This window comes from Coffea arabica, chromosome 1c (assembly GCF_036785885.1).
Source record: "Coffea arabica cultivar ET-39 chromosome 1c, Coffea Arabica ET-39 HiFi, whole genome shotgun sequence".
Lineage (NCBI taxonomy): Eukaryota > Viridiplantae > Streptophyta > Magnoliopsida > Gentianales > Rubiaceae > Coffea > Coffea arabica.
Window position 1 is genome coordinate 57,236,102 of NC_092310.1, and position 20,225 is coordinate 57,256,326.

Genomic DNA, 20,225 nt, shown 5'->3' on the forward strand with positions numbered 1-20,225 from the left:
TATTCAGATTTGGTATTTTTTGCTAGGGGCATTTTTTTATAATCTCATAAATAAGTTCAAATCTGCATAATTGTTAAAGATCTGAATTGAAACTATCTTGATTATAAAAAATTGGTACAAATAATATTTTCTAAATTTGAAATTGTAGAAAATGGTAACTAAAATCAGAAGAAATTCCTCATATGAATTCGAATTGCAAACTATAGGTAGAAACTGCTTAATGATATTTTCCAATGTTTACTTGTATAAGTATCCAATATAACATCTCTACTTAATTGACTCGTTTGAACTATGGATAATAGTTGTTTCAATCAAATCAAGAAACATTATTTATCATTGTACAACATACAATTATGAGTAAATGAATTAATACAGTGCAATCAAAATGGTGCTGCAGTTAAAGCATTTAAACTCATCAAGTTCCACTACAAATTTTTTTAGATAGCATAAAAAAGCAAATTTTTTATATTTGAAACTATATAAACAGTATAATACAAGAACGAGATCATAACATGGAAAGCAAATAGAGTGCAAATGGCATCTTAGTACTATGTAGCATAATTAATTTTCTTTTTTAGTTTCAATGAAGTACAAAATTTTAAATTAATAAATTTTACAATTATAGAATTTCCAATTAAAAGAAACACAAGCTGAATTCCAAATTATATTACATGAAAAAATAACTATTTGAACCATAACTACTGGAATGTAGTCAACAGATCCTTGGAGTCAAGAATAATAGGGGAAAGTTCATAAGAAATAAATTTGACTTAAATAAAGAGATAATACCTTGGCTGAGGAGGAGAAGATGATAAAATTGCTTTTCTGATTATTTTAAAAAGTGACAACGTTATCTCAAATTGTACATTGACCAGAGACAGAATCTCTGGGATGTACTAAGGAAAAAAATACAATTAGTCAGTTTTTTGAATTAGAAGTATTAAAAGGCAAACTATATGGAGTTCTTGAATAAACCAATCATCAGAAAAAAAAAACTACAATCGAAGAAAACAAACCCAAAGAACTCACCTCAATTTAAAGGAAAAACTATGCATTCCACCAAATATTTAATAGCCATAATAAAATCAAAGAGGTGAAACCGAAAAAGAAGAAAGGATATCGGCTAAACATGGGGACATAAATATGATAATGATTGTTCAAATAATAATTAAGTTAATTAATTGCAATTAAAATCTAATTATGTAAACATCCAATTAATTCCTTAACAGATGAGAAAGGTTTCAGGAAATTGGAAGGTTTGGATGTTAGTATAATAAATGATTAAAAGGACTTTTATGTAATTCTATCAAAATACAAGCTTTATTCAGTTGTACTTGATACTCAATTTGATTTCAAACATTGTAACATACCAAACCTGCCCCTAACCTTAAATGTCTGAAAGGTTATATAAGTAATTATAGTGAAATTAAAGTTATAATGACTTGTACTCAGTGTTCCAATTACTTTTCAAACACTCTCACATTCCCAAAATAGTCATTTCAAACACTCTCACATTCCCAAAATAGTCACACTCCTGCGGTTGAAATCTAGTTTTAAACTCATTCTTATATAGTATAAGAATATAAAAAGATAGATTAAAAAATGTGTTTATGATGCAAGCGAAATATTATTTGCAAAAACCTGCTATCCAAAACACTGTGCACCCTTTTGTGTATTTTGGATAAATACCAATTTGTGTTTGTGTGTGTGTGTGTGTGTGTGTGTTTTTATTTTTTTTTATTGTTTAAACAAATGCGCCAAGTTTTTGGAGAATTAATAAGCTAAGTTGCAGTAACTCAGTGTGACTGTAGAAGGGCTTCCATGCTGCGAGACTGTTTCCAGAGCAGGACTCTGTGTTACCGGAAGCAACTTAGTAAGGACGCCTTTTCCTTTGTTTTTGAAGTACACGGGCAGAGGCCATGCCACGACACCTCGCGCCACACGGCCGGACGATCATTCCTATTCCCATGTGGCACGGGGCTTTCCCCTTCGTCTATATGGTTGATGAAACGTAGGGCGGCCATCCCAATTATACCAATCCTGGAATTTCTTCAAGAGCTATCTTTTGTTCATCCAAAAAACCATGTTCGAACTTGTTCTGCACTTGGCCGCCACACTTTTCACGTAATTTCCTCCCCTTCTCAGAAATAAGAACGGAGTCTATATCACCCACTTGACAAACTGATAGCAAGGCAAAAATCAACACGCCTACGCCACCTCCCATTCTGATTAAATACCCAACAACGACTATAGCTTTTACATAAAAATAAACATCAGTTGCCTTCTCATTCTAACAGAAATGCATCAACGAGAGTGAACTTGTAGATGAAGAAGCCTAGATCAGTTCTCGCACAGCCACACGTAACAGGAGGCCATGGCATCAGGTTAATCATCCACACCAAGAAGACGACCGATTCTCTCAGTCTGCACTAACCGATAGATACATAATAAAGCATCTCATGCTGCAGATTCCCCAAATCTGGGATTAGATCCACAATTCTGTGACATAACAGGCCATAGATTTATCTCATTCTTTTTTGAACAACAAACTCAAATTGTCAAATCAGACAAAAATGAGGTCATAGCCTCACAAGGCTTAATTGATCATCTCATCATCCTCAGCAAGTGTTCCATCTGGTATAGGAAAGAAGTGCGACAAGCATGAAAAACTCCTTAAGCAACAGAGATGTCTAATGTATGATGTATAAATATTGCGCCACAGAGCTGCAAAACACGGTGTCCTCTCACAAGTCATGACATAAAAATGGAATGGCATCAGAACAAAAATGAAATTTGCAACAGCTACCCAATAACAACAAAATCTACTAAGCTGTTGTTACAAATTTAGCCTTCATCATCTACTCTGCCTTGACACAATTCTTAGCAACTACCTACGTTCAAGACTCAGTACTTGACAGAGCTGAGAATGTCTAGTTGGGAACCAAGTTTCTCTTCAGCAGCTTTCTCAGCCTTGATTCTGAGTCTTGTCAGCTGCTTCCTCCTCTCATACGTTGCCTGGGCCCTCTCCTTTCTCTTAGCCTCTAGCTCCTGTTAGTGAAAGATAAATCAGTAAAACTTTGCTTGAATAACCAGTTCATGTGGCAAAATTACAGTAGCACGAAATATTTATAGGCTCTATTAGCAGTCTGGCACAAATTTAATATTAGAATTGCCAAATCAAGAGGCAGATTACTCTAATAAGATTAATCTAATATTCATATACTACACAACAGCACTGTCAATGTCCCCAAACCCATAGAAGACTATCACTCAAGTTTAGGTATTAATCACATTGAAATATACATTATCACCAGAAGAAATCAATTGAGATGATGGCTTATACAACAGCAAGCACTAGTCCAACCATAAAAATAAAATTCATAAATCGGACCAATGGATTACTATGCAAAATCAAACAATACGTATTTTTTTATCTTTTGGCGACAGATGAAACTGAACACGAAAATTTGACGCAACCCACCAAACAATAACATCGGTTAACAGCTTTATTCACAATTGGACTATCACATACGTTACTTCAGACAAGGCAAAACCATAGCTGACAATTATTGGACCAAGCAGAATTACTAATGAACTCAATATACAAGAATGAGCATGGAAACCCATAGAGTCATCTGCCCTACTCAACATTGACAGCCCATTTTGAGTTCCATAGGGGACAAGTCTAAGTAGTGAGAAAAAAATTATAATTGAAGCCCACGCTGGATTTGTACATATAGCAGGTAAACCTTTGATTAAAAAACATTTGAAAGAAGCTTACCCTGATTGTATCAGCGTGGTTCCACCCAACTTCAGATGATAGCCGGCCCAGCAAGCAGTACTTATGACCAGCCTGGAGCCTCAAAACCCTAAAGACCATCCCATCCAAAAGGAACCCCAAACACCAATTAGTTAACCAACCCACCAATAAGGTTAGGAAAGAATTACTAATCACAAGCACAAAAAACGATATTGGCATTTCTATTTCGATTATCACCAACATGATTTCACAAACAAAGTTCAACTTGATTATCTCTCTGTGTTCTTAACTAAAATAACAAAGCGCAGGAGGTAGAAATACTAACTTGAGAGCGTCAGGAATAACCATCCTCTTGGTTTTATCGTAAGGCGGAGGTACTCCCTCGTACACCTTCAACCTCGCCAGGGCAGCTGCTCCTCTCTTGGTTTTATGCGGAATCATCCTAATTAACAGATAATACGTCATAATCAATAACTCGTAGACTAAAAATCTGGAGATAAAACCGCCAAAAAAAGATAGAAGGAAAAAACGAAAAAGAAATGCATAAGAATAAACATTAGACAACAGACTGACCCTCGGATGGTGCGCCAGAGGATTTTAGAAGGGGCGCGGAAATGGATAGGGCCATGGGAAGGTTTGGTGTTCATGCGCTTGCGGAGGAATCGGAGGTACTTCATTTTCTGACGAACGAGACCGCCGGAGAGGCAGATCTCCTCACATCGGACCACCACCACTTTCTGCCCATTAAGCAGCTCCTTAGCTATAATGGACGCCAATCGCCCCAGCATGTGGTGGCGCGCGTCCACCACCACTCGCTTCGCACAAATTCCTGATCCCGACACCATTTTTTGCTCCTTCCTTCCACACTACAGAAGACTCTCTCTCCGCTCTGCTCGCTGCGGAAGAAAGTGTGCGTCGGTTTTATGTATGGGAATGGGTGTTAGGAGGAGCTAGGGTTTACTGGTACTAGTTTTATGAATGGGCTCTTGGGCCTCAGTTAGACGCTCTATTGTGGTTGAGTTGGGCCCTAAAAAAAGCCTAAAGAATGGAGTTTTGGTTGGGTTTCTTAGTAAAAAAAAAAAAGGAATTCGGCTTTGGTCTTTAGTTGATTGCTACGTCCGTACGCACTCTATGTTGACACGTGAAATCCACAGAAGATATCAGCCCGCTGTGAGTTGGAGACGAAAAGCCTGGGCCTTAACCAACTTCTGATCTACTTCTTGTGATGGCAGGAGAAATACATATTATTCCAAGTTAGGAACTACCATCGAAATTTGCCAGCGCAAGTTGGATAAGTCCGGTCAACACTTAAATTTAATAGATTCAGTTATTAATATATTTAAATGTATTTAATAATCAAAATTAGAACATCCAAATTTATTAAATGGTACTGAATTTTTTAAACAAAATTTGCTCGAAAAAATAATTCACTAATGTATCAAATGTGATATATACTCAAATGTATCAAATTTGATACTTAATAATTCACTAATTTAATGGATTCAAATTTTAAATTTCAATTTTCGAACTTCAGTTTTATCAAATAAACCCTTAATAAGATCGAATTATTTCCTCAATGGAGGATGCATTGACCTGACCTGTGATGGTAATCAGAATTGATCCCATTCAAACTTTTTTTAATTTAAAAAGGAAAAGAAAAGAAAATCAAATTTATATTTTATTTTTGTTTGCCAAGAAAATGGACAGAGAGACGGTTTTATGTAACTCTTGAAGCAAAATTTTTTTAAACAGAAATAAATAAAACACTGGAAAGTTTCCGGCACAATTATCTGTTGTTGCTCTGCCTAACCCGTAATTCCAGGTCTGAGACCCTCTAGTTCTCTTTCAATGTGAATTAATTACCCACCAAATTTGAGAGAATGAACAGAAGACCGTTTAATGTCTCCGGCTGCGGCCGGCGGCAGACCAAATTCTGAGGGTAATAAACATTTGCCTTTAGTGCCGCAGACGCAGGTTTCCTCGCAGCATTCATTCATAGCGCTGAGCAATCAAATCGCTCACGACCACTATATATATATATATTTTATCGCAACGATAAGATTTCTATAATCTAATCTAGTCTAATCTAGGAGGAGAGGGACTCAATGCTCATGCGAGCAGAGACTCCATGAAAAAAATTCAATTAAAACCGTCACATATAGTGATAAATTGATGAGAGCCACCAAAACTTAAGTCTTTGGTGATGACCACTAGATCAAAGGCCCCGTAGCTCCCTCTCGGCTGCCATGCCTTGATTGAATCTGAATGCTCCACGTCTTGCTCCTATGTAGTTATTCAAAATATAGATGGTCGTGTTAATGGCGCTTGGTTGGTTTTGTCCAACTACACCATGACTATATGCATCTTTAATTATCTCACTAGTTTGAGCGAAATGTGTTGCATTGCAATCTTAACAGCCCAGGCCTTGCAAGCAAAAGGAGTCTTGATTATTCATTAGATTGGGTAGTTCATCCAACTGTCCTTGCCTGTAGCTTCAATACCATAAGAATGTAGTAAAATTTTTCCCGCGGCCTAATGCTCGAGTGTCGTTTAATCTTCCGACGAACAATCCGCCGGGATCATGTGAAAAAGCGTACAACCAAGAAGAGATGATCAAAATGATTATGCAATGCAAAAAACATTTTGGTCATTTTGAATAGGAACATTTGGATCCATGAACGTATGAATCGCGATGCGAGGAATTTGGACACGGAAAGTAACCCGATCCCCGGCGAATGCGAGGAAATCGTGGATTCCGGAAATGCGTCCGCGAGGAAATCGTGGAATCTTATACTAGTATTAATCTTTTTCGCCGCAGGGCGTTGGCCGTCGTTGGTATCGACGAGATTTGACCATTGACCATGAGGTGCTTTTGTTAGTTGCCCTCTGGTGTGCATTTGCACCCCCAAAGAAAAGCTGTATTTGGAATTAGGTCCCCCCACTAGTGAATTGGATGGATGCTTTTACTACAGGAATTTACACCCGCCGCTTTCCAATTTATTGATATACTACTACTAGGTTTCTATGCACAGGTAACAACGTGTTCATAAAATAAAATGAATGTAAGATGATCCACTCTTTAAATTTAAATTTTATTTCAGAGTCAAATACTAAAACTTCGGTCAACGAATAAAACTCACACGTGATAGAATTTTATGCAAGTTTTTCCTTTGTTTGAGCTACATTTCTTTATATTTTCCTATCCCATCCTCTTTTCTACCTCCTTCAACTCTGCAAAAAAAGAAAAGCTCAACAAAAACTGAGGGGGAAAAAAGAGAAGGGAGGATTTTGTTTGACAAACAACTAAACATGCATTCAACATATGATCACAAGAAGAGGACCAAAGCTCAACTAGATAACACTAAAGGGACCCAAAGTTGAATACATGGAAACATTAAAAGCACCTTTAGCCAAAACTTGGATAAATCCGTCTTCAAAATTTTAATGGTTCGCATTGTTGCATATCTTTTAGTGAAATATTGAATCTTCAAAAAGCGAATCTATTCAAATGTGAGCCATTTTGGTGGTTTTATAGGGCCGTCTTCTACTAAAATATTAGCTCGTTTGGATTTGCTATTTTGATGTTTTGGGTTGGTAAATATATTCACAAAAATTTGCTATTTTTTTTTTTTGGAGAAAATGGCTTTTGGCCCACCAAGATTACCAAATACTACATCCCTAGAAATTGTTTTGTTGGTTGACGATAGACGCCTTGACAGGAACAGCCCATCCCTCCCGTCCGTCTTCCTTTACCAACCCCGCATCCACTTACATCTAACCTTTCTAATTACTGCTCTACTAATTTGACTCACCATTCACCAACCCTCATCTTCTCACTTCTCTGAATTCTCCTCTCGACGCCACACTCCTTCCTCCTCCTCCTCCTCATTTTGCTCCCAAATCGCTCTCTCCTTTCTGATTCTTGGAGCCCCTTCAGAGGCCTGCAAGAGCCCAAAAAAAAAAGGTCTTCTGGAGCAGCAAAATATTATCAGATGGGTAGCGAAACAAAGGCCTTCACCCTGTCTCAAGTTTCTGAGCACAACCATTCCAAGGACTGTTGGCTCGTCATTGGTGGCAAGGTGATATTACTCAAAACCCATCTTCATAATTAATGGAATTATGTTAGTCAGTCTAAATTGATACTGATTTGTGTATAGATCTGTCAAAGATGTAATCTTTACTGTTTTTTTTTTGGGTCATGTTTGACATTTTAAGTATATGAACTGGGTTGTTATAATTAATTTGATCTTTAGATTGGCATGTAGATTATCTCTCTGTTCTCTGTTTGCCTTGGCCCTTCTTGTGCGTTTATTTTACGAACGTTGCCGTGACCAGTCTGGTTTCATGCAACATGAGCTTGTATAGATTAAAATTCCCATTGCGTCATCCTTGCGTGTTGATGCATGTAAGATTGCCTTTAAGGTAACTAATGACGCATGACTGAAATACGTTACCAGATCTTTGTGTTTTCTTTGTCTCTTTGCTGTTGCCCCAGGAGGGATCATAGTTCATGATTGTGTCAAGAGGATTGATACTTAATCTTTATCTTTAATAGTTTTGGAATAATAATCATATTGTATTATCTTGACTGTGTCAAGACTGGAGAGGATTGATCTCTCAATGCTTGTGGAGAAATATTCTCCTTTGCAACTCACGGACTTTCAGGACGAAATTCTACCGGATTCCTCGATTTTACTAGCATGAGATTGTGCATTATATGTTTATCAGAAAAAGTTATTTTGTTTTATAGTTGACGACGTTATGAAAATGAATAAAACATCCTCTCAATCCGAGAAAATAAGTGGTCAAGAATATGGAAACAGACTTGGAAGATGGTGCTGGATAAGCAAGTTTGTAAGCTCCCCTTACATGTTGCAAGATTGACATCAAACTGATGGGATTTTTGATCTTCATCTCCTACAATTTTACCTCTTAGTACTTTCATTTAAATGGCAGCTTGATTGAGCATCTGCCGGTTACTATTTGTGGATAGGCTTTTGTTTAATTGTTGATTACGTTCCAAAAAGATCAATGGAGACTAACAAAATGGTTGTGAACTGCAGTATATGACGTGTAGTCCAGAATAAGAGCCGACTATAGAACACACTATTGACTCAGTGGAAAAGATTCAATGTATAAGTAAATTCTATGTATGTGATTAATATATTGGAACTATCACCATCATTCAAAAAAATGCCCAATTTCTGTCGTGCACCCCCCCCTTTCCCCGGCCCAATTATAGGTGGATAAACACTAGTGTTAAAGTTCTTTGTAGGACTGAATAGATAGAATCCATTGAGGTTAAGGGCAATAAGGTGAAACACTTTCCTCAGACTGTTGCTCTGTATGTTATCATCTTTGCTCCAATTGAGTCGTTATTTATACTTGCTTTTACAATGTTTCAACAGGTATATGATGTGACAAAATTCTTGGAAGACCATCCTGGAGGTGATGAGGTTTTGTTATCTGCAACAGGTGCGACTTTGTTTAGCACAATGCTCGCATTACTTGTGTTGATTAAGTTACAGGCATCCAAAGTCATAAAATAGCATGCCTGTTTGTTTCATTTTTCTTACCTTCATTGATAATCTGTTTGACTTTTGAATGTGGATTGGTTGTGTGCTAATCCGTGGTTTGCTGTACCAATTTGACTGACCTTTCTCATTCCGGAAGGCACACGTTGTTAGTTTAGGTATTTGTTCATCTCTGTGATGCTTTGCTCGTCTGCAGGGAAGGATGCAACGGATGATTTTGAGGATGTGGGCCACAGCACCAGTGCAAGAGCAATGATGGATGAGATGTGTGTAGGTGAGATTGATACATCAACCATCCCTTCCAGAACCAAGTACACCCCGCCCATCCAGCCTCACTACAACCAGGACAAGACATCGGAGTTCGTCATCAAGCTCCTCCAGTTCTTGGTTCCTTTGATCATATTGGGGGTGGCTGTTGGCATCCGTTTCTATACCAAATCATCAGCTTGAAAGCTAATGTTGCATTAGAACATCATCCATAATAAGATTCTGATCGTGAGAGGATTCCACAGCCCCCTTCGTCTTCATCTTGGTAATCTAAACCTATTCAATCTGTTAAATTTAAGGGGAGGAAGTGCAGTGTTTCACCTTCCTTGCCATCGAACACATCGGTTTTGGTGTTAGTTTCTTTGATATGTATTGCATCTGAGTTGATTGAGCTTGTTCTGATCTCCGTAACTTAGCCTTCAGAAACAGTTCATTTTCTGTTAACTAACGTGCATGTTCCGTAGTTTTCTGGTCATCACAAACCAATTTTGTTTGTTAGCCTTGGTCTGAATTCTGTCTCGTCCATTTCTTACCTTGGGCCATGGGGTCAGCTTACTTGTCTAGCACGCGTTAAATCCAGTCATAAAGAGATTTATGTTTGCTTCAGCCGGCAGGCCTTGATCAACACTGGAGAATTGAATCTAATAAAAAGGCCGGTTTGTAGTTGAAGAACAAATTACCAGTAACATAAAAATTTGGCCATTAGGATTAAATTCTAACCAAAATTGAGATGCACGAAAGCTTCATCGGAAAAAGTATTCATCCTCAAGTCTTGTGGTTGCAGTGGAACCCCGAAATTTTGCAGAAGTTCATGTGCTCCTGTCTCGTAGGAGACTAGAGTCATGCAAACTATGTGATTGGTTGCCAATTTCTAATAAATTTCTGTTTTGTGAAAATTCTCTTTTAAGAAGCGAGCAACAGGTGTTATTGTTCTCCGACCGAATCTCCAGTAGACTACAAGGAATCGATGGGAACTGAACCGGCATTGTTGGACCCGGCGAGTCTTCCTTAGACATAAAAGATTTGTCACCTTCAAAATTCAGCTCTGACCAGTAGCGGTCGCTCCATCTTTTTCCCTTTCTCCTTTGTCAAACAAATTTAAGTACAAAGTTGTGCAACAGCTTCTCTGGCAGCATTCATGAACCAGAGAACCGCTGCATTACACGAGCTTCAAGCCAAACTTTGCCAATTTACGGTTGAGTGACGAAGCTGTGATCTATTCTAGTAAAGGAGATGCACAGACATTGGTGAAAACATTTCTTGAGATTGACGATGTCTTCCAAGGCCATCATGCTAACTACTGCTTGAGGCACACTTTAACGTGTGAGCAATTAACAAAAAAAAATATATATATATATATATATATATGTCAAAATAATCCCTTTAAAAAGTCTGTTTTTTTTTTAAGAGCTTTATGGATCGAATTTCATTATAATGTGAATCCATATAAAAAGATGATAAAATTGAGGGAAAATACGAGGGAGTTGGGGGTTGTGCGAGGAAATGTTTTGTACCACAGGCATTAAGACTTGTGCTTAAGGCATGGCAGTCACAAACTTCAAACCTGCATTACTTTTGGGTAAGGAAAAATATACCATAAAATATGATGATTAGAATTGAGTGATAAAGATGAAGAGGAAGATGCCCCATTTTTCCTCTCTTCCGCGGACAGAATTAATCCCAGGGCCCAAACTACTCGCTTTGAAATTTGGTGTTGATGTTTCGTTTAGTATAACAATAATGCTATTTGGGTAAATAGTCGTGCAGAAAATTAAATAAATAAATGAAAGAGAGAATTTGAACTGAAGAGACAATGTTCAACCTACGCGGTAAATTTGATGCTACACACAATTCAGTAGAACAGAGAAGTCTTGAGTTAAGGATCCAACTTCAACCGACACGACACTGCTACAATCGAAAGGCTCAATTCATGACAAAAAATTCCCAATTCGACGTCAGCTAAAGTACTGAAATTTGGGTTTAATTTCAGCCATTGTGCTTGTTGATCATTTCTTCCTCGACCTGACCTAATCAGGGTTCATTTTTTTGACTAAATTCTCACGGGCTACTGAAGAGGGCAGCCATTGCAAACCCTTTGGGCTTCTGATCATGGACATAGATGTGTGTGTGCGGTTCATGTTTATGAATATGCAGTTCCAAATTAAGGTTTTTTGGCGGCAATATTGAGCAGAAAAGAAAACATTATTTAGTCTCTTCTAACTTACAAACTTGTCCTCTACTACACCATATGTTGCGTTGCTTCATTTTATTTGGTTCGGTATAGTTTGTGTGGACTCATTTACTACCATTTTCCGCGTTTAACCTTAAAGAACCTAGTAGAGTCAAGTTGAAAGCAGTCAGAGAGGGATTGAAATCAACAAATCATATAGATGATATCTAGCAAGCTAGCCAGTTGCCAGCTTTTGAATCCATCTAAATCTAAGAACAAGTGTCTAGAAGGAGCTAAGAACAAGGAGCTTAGGCCACTTCCATTTTGTTGTTTGGCTGTAGATATTACTTGGAATGTGACAAATTCCATCTAATACTAATCCTATCTATTCACACTTTGGTACTTAAAATACGTCAACCGAACAATGAGATCCGCGTCCTCCAAAGATGCCATCTTGGTTTCCCCGTCATAATCTTGGCCTCCAGTGCTAAGGGAAAGAGATTATGAGAAGACTAACGGCAGCTACATGTTCCCTTCCCCCTGGTAAATAAATATCTAGACAGGCCAGGGAGAACTGAAAATGGGAGTTTCAACAAAAGAGAGAGGTGTGCTAAAGTTGGTTCATCCAGGTAGGCATGTCGAGATTCACAGGGAACCTATAACTGCAGCTGAGATATTGAGCAAGTACCCCAGGCACTGCATTGCGCGGCCTGACGTTTTCAAGTTTCCCTATATTGTTGTTCGACCTGAATCACTTTTACTTCCAGGAAAAGTGTTCTATCTCGTGCCCAATCGCACACTTTATAATCTGCTCAAGGCTAGAGCACAACAAAGCCAACAACCTTCTTTACGAGAAAACCAGTATAAAGAGAATCATCATCATGTTAGTCATGGTAGCCGTATTACACCACCCAAGTGCTGGGGAGGAATAACTGCTACACACCAACAACATGACCGAGGCCTTCATAGAAGATTACCAACCATGCTTCACTACAGGAAAAAGAGTCACGACCAAGATTCTGAAGGCTACCGCAGGGACAGGCCCTATGCCAAAGCATGGACTGAAATTTCTGATAAGATCAGAAAAGTGCCCTACAGATCCTCTAAGGTAAAGCATGACCAAGGCTATTGTAGAAGATTACCGACTGTGTTTAATGACAGGACAAAGAGTCATGACCAGGATTCTGAAGACTACCACAGTGACACATCCTACATCGATGCAAGGACTGAAATTACTGATAATATCAGAAAAGCGTCCAACAGATCCTACAAGGCATCTCCACCTAATTCATCAGTTGATAGTTGTAGACCTTTTCATTCTAAAGGATGTGATTACCATGGCCATGACAATGTCGCTCCAACACTGTCTATAGTGAGGAGATATAATGTCACTTCAACAGTGCCTACAGTTAGGAATGGTGTTATGCAGACCAGGAGTTTGGAAGATCATGCTAAACTGGAATCCTGTTTCAAGAAGCAGGACAGTGAGCGCAAGTTTCTCAATCTTAAGGTGACTTTTGCATCACCGATTGTTATTCCAGGGAGTCCAAGTGGGTCGACCAGTCCTAAACAAACTCTGTGGCCATGCAATCAGTACAACTAAAGGCTTTAAACTTCAAAGCCGTGTTCCAATTTAAACAATTAAGAAAGATGCCATTTTTGCTAATAAGACCCCCTTCTGATATTGTAAGACATCAAAGTCTCTTATTAACTTCATAGCTAGATTTCTGGTCACGATTTTGGGCCAGTGCTGAACATTGTGTCTGGTTTACTCCTGTATGCCTCAGTAGTTACAAAGTGCAGGAATTTCACATTTTCATGTATTTCCAAATGCTTCATTGTTTAAATTGAGGGACAATAAATGTGGCATATTGGAGTCTCTTTTTCCTTTTTTTGCCTATTGAAAGGCTGTTCAACATGAAAAGATTTTTGGCCATGGAATTCCTAGACCCTCTTCTCTAGAAAATACAAAAACATGTTGCATGAAAGATGCAAATAACCTTTTCTAATAAGCAATATGTGCAAACTAAAACTCTCAATTTTTAATTTTACATGTCTGCACCCCAAAACTTCTGAGACTTGAAGTTGTTCATTAAATTTACAATTAACATCTCTTTCTGAAATGACAATCACAATTTATATTTTCTATCAGTTACAATTAACTTCTGCTAACAGACAGAACAACTTGTAACTATAGCAATCATTTGTACTTTCTCACTGGAGGGCGTTTGTTGGGAAAAGAATGACAAAGATATTGGATTGAAGTCTTGGAATACCAATATTTAATTTGACATTTCAAGAGAACATATTTGAATGCCAGATCAAAACCTGGATATGTCAGTTTAACAAAAAAAGAACACAACAATCCAGGAATCCAAGCATATGAAGACAGCACAGTTTCAGAAGGAAATGCCTTAACAGAAAATTGAAGTAAATAAACAGAGTAGTCTAATCAGTGCAGCATTTTAGGATGAGCATCTTGAACAAGCGTAATCAAGGACCCAGTTCAATTCAAACTAATTGCATTAGTGCCAAAGGCTCAGAAGAATAATTGAGTGCCCAGTTAAATCCAAAGGAGAAGAAGAACGACCTGAGAAGCAACCTATTCATATTAACTGAGTTACAAGCAAAACTTTTCCATGAAAAAGGTTTAAAAGGATATACCAAAATAACATCAAGAGAGCAGAGTTCACGCATTTACATTAGTAAGTTTCATAAAGATCATATGGAAGTCAAAATTCCTTGGAACTCAAACCTCAAGACTTTGGAACAAACTGTTTTGTCTTGTTAAACTGTATCCCATAGCTCATATACAAGGTGGGAGAAGAAAAACAATAGGAAAAATGGTAAAAAGAGGATAACTCACAATTAAAGAACATGCTTGACCTACTAAGAAAATAAGTGAAAGGAAAATAGAAAATCAAATATAAACAAAACAAGGGACCGTATGATTTACCTAAAACATGGCATTTCATGTTCTCTCTGTTAGCTTGGAGTCAGTTCTTTGTGACTGTTTTGATGGAGAACTTGACTCCTTTGAAGAACTATGGCCAAAGAAGTTCAATTTCCCCATCTTCTTCGAAAAAGAACTCATGAACTTGCGAGAATTAGACCTTTCCATACTTTTCTTCATACAAACATGTTCTTTCTCCAAATCATTCAATCTCATCCGCAACCGAGCCAGTTCAAGTTTAAGTTCCCTGTTCTCTCGCCTGAGTGATGCATAATTATCTCGAGGAGACATTGCAGCACTTAGAGCACCACTGCTAATCCTCCATGATTGGTGCAATGGCTTGTGGTCATCATCAGGATAGGAGCAAAATAAGGCATTTCGGAGCCTTAACTGTTCGAAATAAAGCACTTGGACGATTGATTGGAGGGGAAGGCGTTCATTTTGTGCAGCATGGGCACCAGCTTCTTGTGAGAGTTTTTGAAAATCTATCAGTTTGCAGAGCTTCCTCCTGTCTGGATCTGATAAACTTTGGTGAGCCTGAAATATCCAAAAGTGATCAGCTAGATGTCTATGCTCACTACTGAAGCAATTAAAACCCAGTCAATTTTATGTACTCTGATCAAGAATGATAAATTTTATTGCTTCTTGTGAGAAATTGACATTTTCTTTTGTTTATAAAAAGAAAAGAAAGAAAGAAAACCTTGGCCTCTTCGGAGCTTCCAAGTTAAAACATTCAAACTACATTACAGGAGAAAGTACCTAACAAAGAGTTATAGAAGAATTTATTCATTTGTATTTCGTTTAGTGATCAGAACATTGAGTAAAATGGGAAACGTGAAAAAGACAAAATCATATTTAGAAAAAGAAGGCATCATAGAGTAGTTATTCTCTTCTATCTGTTTGGTTCGCATTCATGAATTACCTTCAATGTATTATCTACATTTCAGATTTGACCATGAAAGGGAGAGTAAATAACCATGAAAGGGAGGCACAGCTTACTTTGAGGTAGACATCAGTTGCTCGATACAAACCATCATGAATAGTGCGTGCATGAGCTGGTAAAGAATCTGCAACTGCTATGAATTTATTGAGTTTGAGATTTGCGTCGGGTGCAATTTCAGCCAGGTAATTGTCCACTAACTTTGAGACCTTGAACATTGCACTTTGGGAAGGGGAAGGAGGACTATCAGAATCAAATACAGATCCATCTTCCATATCTTCCTCACTGTCATCTTGCTGAGAAAAATTCACCAAGATTCTATGCACTGTATCAACATCAAATAATGTGTCATTGGCATGGCGAAAAGATGGAATTAAAAGATCATCTAGAGTAGCTATGTCTAATTGAGATCCTATTCGCCTCTCAAGATCTAGCCGGCAAGCTACAGTACAATCAAGCATCACAGCAGTTCGCAACAACCCAAAAAGGAAAGTTATAGGAACTGCAAATTTCTCAATAGGAAGAAGGCTAACTATTGCCTCAACCACAAGCCTTTCATGCCCATTCAAACCAGAAACCAAGTCAACTTTTTGCTGGTTAGATGGATTCCATAAGCTACATTTCTTCGTCAACTCCTTCTGAGCATAATTTACAAGTGACGCTCCAATGCTTTCAGGTCTGACACCACGACATTTCATTGCTGTTATGACTCTTTGATACAAATCAATCCGGAGAATGGAAAGATCTTCTATCCACCAGTCTCCTTCACACTTGGCCTGCCGGCTCATATGAAGTCTTCCTGAGCTACTATACTCTAAGCGTGAGAAACTTGAAGCTATTTGTTCCACACAAGCTTTTGAGGCTATTGCATCAATGCACCGACTTACAATTTTCAATTCATCAGCCAACGGAAGCAAGTTTTCACATTGCTGCAGGACTTCAACACACATTTCAAGGTTCTTGCAGACAACACTCTCAAGATATTCTCCAGCTCGTGTACCAAGATTATTCTTCGAAAATTCCTCAGTCATTTCAAGGTAGTCAGAGATGCAACATAACTGGGCAACATTTGCTGCAGTAATCTCAAAGTTGACGCCGTAGCAGAACTTGGCAGCCAGCTCAAAGGACTCTGAACCGCCTGGCAGGCTAAGAAGCTCCACTCTCGATATATCAGAATCCCGGTGTTCTGCAACTAATTTACGGATTCGCCCACTTCGTGACACCAGAGGAAACTGCACCAAGTTATTAGGCATAAGTAACTTCTACTGAATCATAGTTGGCAATTCTGTAAAAAATTCACAAGTATATCATGAAAGTACAGGGCGAAAATTGATTTTTGACATTTAATACATTAGCAAATTTTAAAGTAGCAAAACCAGCCCCTGTCAAATGATTAATTCATATTGGGCTTTATAAAAGTTTTCTGTGGCTACTATTGCTGCTAATTTTGTCTTGGTTTCAAGTTAATTACTTTCTTTACCATGATCAAGGATGCCGTAAATTTGGATTCATTATCTGAGAATAAGATAAAGCTCAGTCTACAGCAGAATTCACGCTGCATTTGGTCTTGGAGAACTGAAGAAGGCAATTTTACGCTCTAAATATTGAATCTAGTCACCTAATTTACACAATTTTCTTGATGTAGAATAAGCATACATGGAATCTAGTTTAATATGAACTAATAAAAAGTTTCCAAAAGAATGACATCCTCCCACACGGAGAGGAGAGTAATTACCGATTTTTTGTTACCTGCTTGGCATATGTGGGCCATTCATCTTGTTTCTCAAGTTAAGGAGCAACATCAAATGAAATTTAAACAGGAGTTACTTTAAGGTGAGGAAAACTCTTAATTTTGCAAAGCAGTTGAAGAATCTAATTAGTGAGCGACTACTATCAAGTATTAGAAACAGAACAAGATGTAGAATCTTGCCTTGTGCAGTGAGAATGTTCCACCATCTACTTCTATTGTTATGTCACTTGGAACATCTCGAAATACCCTGCAAGAGATATAAGATAGCTGATCACCATATACAAGGTTCAAAATTGTGACGAGCACTCAACATGCAAATCAGAACTAGAGCAACTTATTTCTTGTTTCTTAGCTATAAATTGGAACATCAAAGTGAAAAGAAATGACACTTAGTTAAATAAAAACATGAAAACTTTTTTGAAAAACAATAACGGGGCATCAATATGTTAAGTTTAAAACTCAACTCCTAGGCCTTGGGTACATCACATATTTTGGAACAGTTTAATTGTTTCGGAGTGCTGTCACGGCACTACTTGTATAAATAAAGCTAACGCCTGGAGAAGGACGACTCTGCTATTTATGGCCTAATACAAGGTTGCAAAATTGCATAAGGCCTAATGTACTATACATCCATACGCCTATTTCATGAAAACGTCACATATGCCTAACTATTTTACTTTTTAATCTGTTCCATTCTTTCATCAGCTAAAAGAAATAAATAACAGTAGGTGATATCTTGGGGTCCTGGCATCAAAGAAGATGCAACCTCCAGCCTCCAGCTGCAAAAGGAACCATCTCTGGAGCATACCTCTAGCTGGGAGAGCCCGGGGTGATGGAAGACTTGAATAACTGACTGACATAGGATCAGAAACATAAAACATAAATCATATCCTATATCGGCAATGGGCCTCCAGCCATATTCTTTATAACATAAAGTAGCATAACAAATGCATACGTCAATGGAACCGAGACTGATATAGGATATGTGAGGTTCATCAACAAGATTTATCAGCTGCCATAGGTGATATCATGTAAGGTCACCAGAGCAAGAAGAAGTTCAGGGTAATTACATTCAGGGTTAAAACAGTTTAAAGTTGTTGTCTACAAGAAGAAAGAAGAGTAACTGTCAAGTTTCATGTTGACTTCATGGAACTCTAAACATCCCACTTAAAAGAATTGCACAGCTTCAGATATCCCAGCACTACTTAAAAAAGCAAACTCCCATCCCTTCAGCCTGGTTGCGGCAAAGGAAACATTGAAATAGAAACTGAAAGCCATAAATGTTGAAGTTAGGATTTTTAGCTCAAAGAACAAAGACCCAACTGTTGAATCAAGGAGGCACTTGGTGAAGAAAAGTCCGGCTACATAAACGAAAAAACAGGGGACCAAAGACTAACCATTCGCTGCATCGCTGCTGCCGCGAGCATTTGGCCAGTGGCAGCTGCTGATGGTGTTTGTCCATTGCCAGGGAGTGGCCAACCCAGAGCAGAAAGAAAAATGAGAAAATTTGAGAAGCAATAAACTAAGTTTAAGACTCGAAAAAAGTGGGGTTAAAGAAGCTAAGTGAGACGGAGAGAGAGCGAGACAGAAACCCAGGTGGAGATGTTGCTGTTGATAGTGTCTTTTGGCCATTTTGTCAAACAGCTAGCGTTCAAAGGTCATACAAGATTGCAATCCTCCAAAGAAATGGGCCCACACTCATGTCCATGAAAAATAATGCTTAAACAAACAAATCAACAAAATCTTAAAAAGGAATGGACCGTTTCTACAGTCAATAAGTAGTATGAAGATAGTGGGTTTGTTTTATAGTAGAGTGTATTATTCTTTTATCCATGCAGATAAAAAGGCGAAAAGGAAGCAAGGGCCCGGGGAGGGGTGTTTCATTCATGAAAGAAAGTCAAGAACAATATGCCCTTTGCCTGAAGAAAGGAGGAGGCAAAGCAAAGGAAAGCAGAAAAGAAGCGGGAAGAAAGGCCGTTATTCTGTTTTCTGACATATTTTACTCCCTGTCCGGTTGTCCCCCTCAACTAAGCCTACTCAGTCTTCTTATCCCACCAACAATCAATGAAAACTCCTTTCTCCCCCTTTTTTCTAGCTCTGTTCGGAGTAAAATATTCGGATGCCTTTTATGGTTTTTTTTTTTTGTTTTGTTTTGTTTGTGTTTGTGTTTTTGTTTGGGGTGGTGGGGGGCGGGGGATGGCGGGTGTCTATTCTTGACAGGCACCTTTACGGATTTCGCAATCCTCCATTTATTTTCATGTCTTGAGCTTATTCGTTCTTTTTCCAAGCACTTTTGCGTTCAAGTTTACTGGTTATTATGTGTGATCATTTGAACAAGTCGTCTTGATTATCCTTTTCAAAAGCAAATTACAAGATTCGACTTTCACTTTCTTCCTTTTTCCCGTCAGCCCAGTTCCAGGGGTGTCACCGGAGTTGATCATGCAAGATTTTCTGTCGACTTTTTCGTACTTTAATTAATATACTTTTATACATCCAAATAATCTTTTAAATTGTCATCCAAAAATTGGATGCAGCCCCTCGAGCCTCATGAGTTTGGATCAAGGGGGGCATCTCTAGTTGGAATTTTTTTCAATTCTACCTACTTAATTTTAATAAAAACAACTTAATTTCTTTCTTAATATCCATCCAGGCCTGGAAATTTTTCATTAGTTACAAGAATTACAACAACTGACCGAACAAACAGAATCAAACGAAGGGGCACCTGGCTCACGGCAGGCTAGTCCCCTGCGATGCTCCAAAAATGAATCATACGGTAGGTAACTGGGTGGGAATCAAAATAACAGCCTCCAGATAGATAAAGATTCAGAGAACCAACCAGCGAACTATCTAC

At 38.1% G+C, this 20,225-nt stretch overlaps 3 protein-coding genes across 3 annotated transcripts; 1 reads left to right on the forward strand and 2 right to left on the reverse strand.

The window, feature by feature from the left end:
• Positions 1-2,687: 2,687 nt before the first annotated feature.
• LOC113713924 (large ribosomal subunit protein uL13y) lies at positions 2,688-4,716 on the reverse strand. Its single transcript, XM_027237734.2, has 4 exons — positions 4,334-4,716; positions 4,086-4,202; positions 3,782-3,869; positions 2,688-3,048 (listed from the first exon to the last, which is right to left on the reverse strand). Exons 1-4 carry the CDS (start codon positions 4,603-4,605, stop codon positions 2,905-2,907), a joined length of 621 nt encoding a protein of 206 aa, XP_027093535.1. The 5' UTR covers positions 4,606-4,716; the 3' UTR covers positions 2,688-2,904.
• Positions 4,717-7,570: 2,854 nt separating this feature from the next.
• On the forward strand, positions 7,571-10,005 carry LOC140037273 (cytochrome b5-like). Its single transcript, XM_072081454.1, has 3 exons — positions 7,571-7,839; positions 9,169-9,235; positions 9,491-10,005. The coding sequence occupies exons 1-3, from the start codon at positions 7,753-7,755 to the stop codon at positions 9,742-9,744; spliced, it is 408 nt and encodes a 135-aa protein (XP_071937555.1). The 5' UTR covers positions 7,571-7,752; the 3' UTR covers positions 9,745-10,005.
• Positions 10,006-14,419: 4,414 nt separating this feature from the next.
• Positions 14,420-19,565, reverse strand: LOC140004213 (BTB/POZ domain-containing protein At5g48800-like). Its single transcript, XM_072081455.1, has 4 exons — positions 18,772-19,565; positions 17,555-17,621; positions 15,684-16,856; positions 14,420-15,221 (listed from the first exon to the last, which is right to left on the reverse strand). Exons 1-4 carry the CDS (start codon positions 18,834-18,836, stop codon positions 14,703-14,705), a joined length of 1,824 nt encoding a protein of 607 aa, XP_071937556.1. The 5' UTR covers positions 18,837-19,565; the 3' UTR covers positions 14,420-14,702.
• Between the last annotated feature and the right edge of the window lie 660 nt (positions 19,566-20,225).

What these genes read in the sequence shown, in the direction of transcription:
- LOC113713924 (XM_027237734.2), bottom strand. Translation starts at nt 4,605, where the DNA reads ATGGTGTCGGGATCAGGAATTTGTGCGAAGCGAGTGGTGGTGGACGCG. An exon ending in CTCTGGCGCACCATCCGAGG is followed by an intron (nt 4,203 to 4,333) that starts GTCAGTCTGTTG and finishes TCTGTTAATTAG; the next exon opens with GATGATTCCGCATAAAACCA. An exon ending in ACCACGCTGATACAATCAGG is followed by an intron (nt 3,049 to 3,781) that starts GTAAGCTTCTTT and finishes TTTCACTAACAG; the next exon opens with GAGCTAGAGGCTAAGAGAAA.
- LOC140037273 (XM_072081454.1), top strand. Translation starts at nt 7,753, where the DNA reads ATGGGTAGCGAAACAAAGGCCTTCACCCTGTCTCAAGTTTCTGAGCAC. An exon ending in GGCTCGTCATTGGTGGCAAG is followed by an intron (nt 7,840 to 9,168) that starts GTGATATTACTC and finishes ATGTTTCAACAG; the next exon opens with GTATATGATGTGACAAAATT. An exon ending in GGTTTTGTTATCTGCAACAG is followed by an intron (nt 9,236 to 9,490) that starts GTGCGACTTTGT and finishes GCTCGTCTGCAG; the next exon opens with GGAAGGATGCAACGGATGAT.
- LOC140004213 (XM_072081455.1), bottom strand. Translation starts at nt 18,836, where the DNA reads ATGGACAAACACCATCAGCAGCTGCCACTGGCCAAATGCTCGCGGCAG. An exon ending in CAGCAGCGATGCAGCGAATG is followed by an intron (nt 17,622 to 18,771) that starts GTTAGTCTTTGG and finishes TATCTCTTGCAG; the next exon opens with GGTATTTCGAGATGTTCCAA. An exon ending in CAACTGATGTCTACCTCAAA is followed by an intron (nt 15,222 to 15,683) that starts GTAAGCTGTGCC and finishes TGGATATTTCAG; the next exon opens with GCTCACCAAAGTTTATCAGA.